The 6916-nt window shown below is 35.0% G+C and overlaps 1 protein-coding gene across 1 annotated transcript; it reads right to left on the reverse strand.

Annotated features, from left to right (window-relative positions):
- Positions 1–261: 261 nt before the first annotated feature.
- On the reverse strand, positions 262–6167 carry LOC149793607 (uncharacterized). The gene is made up of 5 exons (XM_089967569.1): positions 5785–6167; positions 4413–4664; positions 2364–2535; positions 1530–1583; positions 262–751 (listed from the first exon to the last, which is right to left on the reverse strand). The coding sequence occupies exons 1-5, from the start codon at positions 5827–5829 to the stop codon at positions 564–566; spliced, it is 711 nt and encodes a 236-aa protein (XP_089823695.1). The 5' UTR covers positions 5830–6167; the 3' UTR covers positions 262–563.
- Between the last annotated feature and the right edge of the window lie 749 nt (positions 6168–6916).

Below are 6916 nucleotides of genomic sequence, written 5' to 3' on the forward strand. Positions count from 1 at the left end.
TGAAAATCACCGTTTCTGAAAATTAACTGGTCAAACCAATAATTTTTTCCATGTTACTGCACTAATTCAGTTTAAACTTCCGCACGTGTCTCTTTTAAGCTAAGATTTATAAAAACAACGAGTGTAGAATTTTTTGTCTCTGCCAACCAACACATAGATGGAAGGAGGAAACTATACGCTCGAAGGAATTTTATGCATTTTTATCCAATATCAAAGCATTTTGCAAAATGATAATAAAAATACCAAATATTCCAAGACGGCTGATTTTTACATTTTATTTTCATCAATGAAGAAAGGTGATTACAATGTGATAAGAATATGGTGAGTATTTTTCATAACAAACATGGATTAGTGTGTCTTTAAGTGTAAGTACAATTAACTTAAATTAAAAGATCGTTCATTTCAAAGGTTGGATTTATGTTGTCCAATTAATTATAACATAAGTGAATAAAACTAATAAAAATATGGTATCTTTCCATGATTCGCCATCTGCTAGAGTCCTATTTTATGAAAAGGTATTGAACAGATTGCTGAAAAAATATTATATTCGTTTAAGATGCCCCTCACGCCTCCGAAGCTATATCCCATGTCTTGTTCGAGGGTGGTGTTTCCTCACTTGACTGAGTGGCATTAAAGATGTCTTGAACCACTGCCGCCGGTGAAGAGGAGGAGAGTTTCGGTGTGGTAGCATCCTGCACTGCCTTGCGGCCTTGGTTCTCAATAATGCTATTTATCTTTGCTGCCATCTCATCTGCAGACAGATAAGTGTAAGGTGTTTAATTTGTGTATGACTTTGGATATTAATGCAGTAAAACAGGTCTGAAGACATTCATTTCTTTCAAGTAAGTTTGCATTAATGATTGGCAGTATTTGAAATCGTAATATGATTATCTGCGTTACTAAATAAATATTTGAACCACAACCTGAAAATATCTTTTGCTCTCAACAAGCAGAAATTTCTTCCCCAGGAATCTAACATAATATCGATCTGATTAAATCTGATCTCCGCTGTTATATGTGGAGATCTGACGACGACCGCTTAAGGTTCATGCTCTAGTGACCTTTGAATTAGCCAATGGAAATGCAGTTTTCAAAATCGGAAAGTAAATAAAATCGTTCGGAACACATTCAAGCTCTTCATCCACACTGTTCAGTCCCCGAACGCGAAGATATAAGACTTCATCTGATTGGTTGATAAAATTAGCGGGTATGGTAATAACATAGTTTACCAGAACATGACCCCTAAGCGGCCGCTGTGAAGTCTTCATGTATTACAGTGGAGATCTGAGTCTCATCAGATTTACGTAACATAGACCGTGTAACTGGAGGAAGTGATTTGAAGTAAAATATCTTCTGGGATATAAATCTTTATTGGCGTTTTTAAAAACAAGATTTCCAAATGTTTCACGTTGTACATAGTAAGTAGGATAAAATTCTATATCATAAGGCGTAGAATGCATCGTGCACCGAATTACTTAATTCCCATTGTAATACCTTTGAGTGTAGATAGAAATCGGAACTTAACTTACTTGTAAACACAAATGGCGCAGTTTCAAACTCATCCATATCCAGCATATTATCTCCTGAAAAAAGTAAACAAGATTTCAAAAATGAATTGATAAGAATATTTGTATTCAAGAATTTCACCGGACATACATTGATAAAAGTCATCGGACATGCATACAATACATTAAATCAACAACAGTTCTAACCCTAAGAAAAGCTGCTTAAGAATTAGAATTCGAACCTTTCGCAATAATACGGATTCAATTCTTCATCATCTGAACTAAAATAGTTGTCGAAACTTTCTTGCTTTCCATATGTCCTGCATCGTAAGTTGTCAGTATTTAGTTCGGAAAAACATAAGCCTATTTATATAAGCATAATTAGGACTACGGGTGGCAGAGTGGCCTAAAGCGCTTGCCTATGCTAATCATTAGCATCTCACCTCTTGCGCATGGTTTCGAGACTTTTGCCAGGCTAATGTGGGTATGTATGAAAGCTTGCCAACAGCTCCCGGTGGGTTGGTGGTTCTTACCGTTGTCTTCTGGGATCTTTCTCCACCGGTTGCATTGGCCACCATGTTTAGCCAATCCTGTGTTGAAAAATGACGTTAAACCCACAAAATGAAGCTTCATCCATGTATATATAAATTACATCAAGATGGATGGATGGATGAATGGATGGATGGATGGCTGGCTGGATGGATATGGATATATTCATCTATCCTTTCACTATCTACATTAGATAAAGGGAACTTCTGTGTAGTTGCCTGAGTGACACATATTTTGCTTTGAAACAATGTCCCTAGTTAAATGACATGTCTGGTTGCTTCTCAAAATTATCAGTGAATTACAACTTACCATCAACATCAGCAAATTTGAATATATCGTAGACCTCCACTAATGGCACACTCTCGGCTCTCGAAAACTCCTCTGGTGATATCAATTTGTCTCCATTCAGGTCGTAATGACTGAAATCCTTAGACATGGGCTGAACTCTGTACTGAACGTCTGACATAACGAAATCGGGAATCTACGGATACAAATATGAATCTTAATATGACTGGTCTTGAACATGGAAACTAGTTGAAAATGCTGAAGTAATGGAACGATAAGGCAGCGTTTTAAACAAATACGGACATTCGAAGAAATGGATTGTTAACCCCAAATTCTGAAATCCAAGCAAATCTACGTTTGCGTAAACGAGATAACACCCTTCTTAATAACTGCAGTTTAATAAATTTGCCCAAAATGTATGGAGCTCACGTTAATGCACCTCATCAATAAATCTACTGTGGTGTGATCGTCATGTTTCCAGTACTGCTAATATTTCCGTATTTTGCTTATGTTTCCAATACTCTGGTATATGAACATGTATCCGGTACTCCAGCTAGATGCGCATGTTTCATCCAATCATAAAAAGTTGTCTTTTAAATTGTCATGCAAAAGACAATTTATTTATCGCATCTGCCTTCTTGGTTTATTCAAAATTAACCTACTTTTGCTGCTAATAATGACACATTGAACAGCATTGAAGAAAATGGTGCATTCTTTTGTTATGTGTATTTAATTTGCATTGTTTGTTATTTTCATTTTCATTTTTTAATAATTTTTATATGCTATTGTAATGCAACATTGTATGTTTGAATGAACTTTGTCAAAAATCAAGTTTATTTTTTCTTGACCCAACTTATTTTGTTTTACAATTCTGTAACGACTAGTAGACAGCTAAAATATTGTCTGTGTGTATGGGTTTAATATCAAGATCATTATTAATATTATTAAACAAATTTATTTGTGTCTGGGTCTAGGTTATTGGAATTCCCCTACAATTTTCCTGGTGTACATGACATAGTCCAAATTATATATTATAATTTTAGTAGTAGACTTGTATTTACAACTAAGATTTTAATTTGTAAACAGTCTGAACCTTTCAAAAGGTCATTTTCCTTTAGGTAAGGTGTTGTTTTAGAAAATGTTATCATGTGACCTGAGGTCAAATAGAAGACTATATAATATTGTTACTGGAAAGATTATTCATTCGTGCTTTAAGATCTAGCATAATCAATTTTGCATTTTTGTTGTATTTAGAAGTTCATTTGGACTAGAATATATTTATTCAAATTATTTAATTATGTGACTATTTTCTCTTGAAATATAGAGTGCTCATAAAAAAGATAATATTCTTGGACAGAGACATTCACTTGGATTTAGAGTGAATTCAAACCTGGAATTATATTATTGTGTTTCAACAAAATACTGCTGGTAAAACAACACAATACAGGCCGCCACAAGCATATCAACGCCTTCAGCGTTGAACTTAATTTGGATTTCCACTAAAGTTTATTCAGAACATTAAATGATTAGGAGTTGTGTCTGTAATTCTAGGATTATTCCGGGATTTAATTCGCAATACCTTAAGTTCTTTTAAAATTTTCACTTTGTATTCTATAAATATTTTTTTTAATTTTACAAAGCTTGTTGCTTTTCTTTCTTTTCTGTTACTTATTTTAAGATCATAGACTCGTAACACATTATTTTAATGCAGTTTGCTGAAAATATAGTATCGAGACTTTATTGTATGCATGCAATAGTGACGTTAATTGTTCGGCTGAACAAATAGTTTCGTGTGTGTGCATGTGTGTGTGTCTTTGATGTACACTATGTCTATCGAATATGGACTGAAATAACATCATCATCATTATCATTATTATTATTATTATTATTATTATTATTATTATTATTAAGTATCTATGAAACTGTTTCCTCAGTTCACACTCGGTATTAGACCCTCAATGATTTCCTGTAATGTATCATTTCTACGAGAGCATTGCCTTATGAAAATAGTTTACCTGTTGTACAATATAATTCTTGCTGTTTTTGAAATAATCTGTAACAACGCTCACTTACACTTCTTTTGCACAGCTTTTTGCATCCAATATGACAACCAACTCCTGCGATGGCAGGGTTCAATCCCACGGATGTACCGAGAACTGGACACGCCTTAGGACAAGTGAATCTGCATATAGGTTTGACAACGTCCCGTATCGCTCTGCCAACCCGTCTCACGGCATTGACTACTCGGTCTTTCAAACGCCGGAATCTAAACGCTTCGGAGTCGTCCAGTAATACAGAGGTCAGAGCCAATAAGAACAAAAACGCCTTGAAATATGGCATTATTGAAAACGACATGAAAATATACATTATAAGCAAAGGGATTTAGTTACTCTAATGAAAGTAAACGCTTCTTCTTAAGAAAATATTAACAGTTTATGAGTAAAAACGAAAGCAAGAATGAGAAAGAATGAGATAAAATATCAATAAACGACTTGATTTCTTTGAATAACCTACCGTTTATACTCGCTTATAAGACGTTTCCAACTGCTAACTATACAGACCTAGATCTGATATTGCATAATGCGCCGGCAGATCAGGGTCTGTGCTTTTTGTTTAGAGTAATCAGTAGAACAAGCATTATTGATCCTGATATGCAGGCGGAACATTCTACTGCAGATCTGGATTTTGTTGGCAGTTTGATCATATCTATAAGCGGCTATATACGGTAGAGATATTTTTATGTTTGGCAAATGATTAGTAAACGCTAAGTAATGCGGTACAAAAGTATCGAAAGTGCGTGCTTAAATATGTGTTAGAACCAAAACGAGACAGCAGCTAATATATCCGTATCCTCTGATTGGCCATAATGTTTGCAGGAATAACATTTACAATAAATTAAGTTCAAAAGGCATTAGATTTTTAAAGAGAGAAAAAATACATTCAAAAAGCTCGTTAAGTTGAAGACCTGACTTTCGCTCTATGTCATTTGCAATGTCATGGAAAGATTTAACGTGGCTGTGTGGTTAAAGACCTTCAAAAATTGAAAGACATGTAAATGGACAGAAATAAAGGTAATTATTTTTCGAAGAATGCATGAAGATGAGGCAGCCGGCATGGTTACTGCATCAAAGTATGCTAAATAGATGATGCGGTAAAAATAGTCAAACGTTATTGCCAATATGAGGACAATAGGATAGAAAAATGCCATAGTTTGTCAAAAGTAAAAGAAAATTTGCTAAACCGACAAAGGGTTGCTTGCTTAACAGAATGTATTTAAATGTCATGAATAATTATTTAACTACGAGGGATTAACGTTATCACAACACGATTCCCGCATTTCGAAATGTGATCCCCAAACGTCGAGGTAATGCCGTTGTGTTTTTGTGAGAATGTGTGTGTGTGTGTGTGTGTGTGTGTGTGTATGCGCGCTTTCACGTGTACTTACAATATCCTTTTTACCGGGACGGGTCGTTTTTAAACTAAATCCCATGCGGTTTGTATTCTCTTATATACAGGAGGTGATATGGCTTCTTCGAAATAGAAAAATCCATATTATTTCGATCGCTTAAGCGAGCACAAACAAAATACAGTGCGTAACAAGGATGTGGGAAAGAAGCTAGATGACGTACGGTGTGCGTAACCCATTGGTACCTTATGTGACCCTGAAAAACTGTGTGACACTGAACTTAGTCATAACGTACCAACATGAAGAAGTAACGGGTGTTGGGGAACTTGGCCACTGGGTGATTATGCCAAGGTAATTCTATCCATTATGCAAACTCGGTTTGAAGTGTCATAATTGTTTTTAAATATAAAAGTTCCTTTAATGATGGCCTTATCCATTTGTACCTTATTGTAAAAAGAGGGCTGTTTTACTTCATAAAAGCATTACACAATTTGTCAAGTTATTGTGGCTCCGTCGACATTTACGCCTGCCAATCCATTATAAAAAATATGCGTGATATGCGTTATTAATATTCCCATTCCTTTGATTGGAGGACTGAGATTCCGCAACGAATCATCAATCAGATATATCATACTTGATGATTTTAAAACGTGGAATGCATCATTCTTGTGCGCAGATTTATGATAAACACAACTCAGACTATTAAAATTTATATTTTATGTTGAGGGAGGAATGTTTCCTAGATTTGCCTATATTTACAGTACAAAAACGAGAGAGAGAGAAAGAGAGAGAGATGCACAAACCATTATGCATATATATATATATATATATATATATATATATATATATATATATATATATATATATATATATATATATATATATTTATAGCCAATGAACAGTACTGGCTTAAGCGCATTCGACTCATACAATATTTCGTGAAAGCAACTATCCTAATCTACCGTCCAGACAACCCCAAAGTAGGTAAAATTTTATCCGGAAACACTGGCCCATCGTGGAATTGTGTGCCATACGAACACTAATCCTCAAGAAGAAAAAAACAGTAGTCACGTGCCAGAAACCCCCCAAAAATGTCATGGACATCCTTGTCAGGGCGAAGTTTTCACAATCACTACCCAAGACCACGCTAGTAAATCTGGCCCCTGTGGCG

This window comes from Sinohyriopsis cumingii, chromosome 8 (genome assembly GCF_028554795.1).
Source record: "Sinohyriopsis cumingii isolate HCF-2022 chromosome 8, ASM2855479v2, whole genome shotgun sequence".
NCBI lineage: Eukaryota > Metazoa > Mollusca > Bivalvia > Unionida > Unionidae > Sinohyriopsis > Sinohyriopsis cumingii.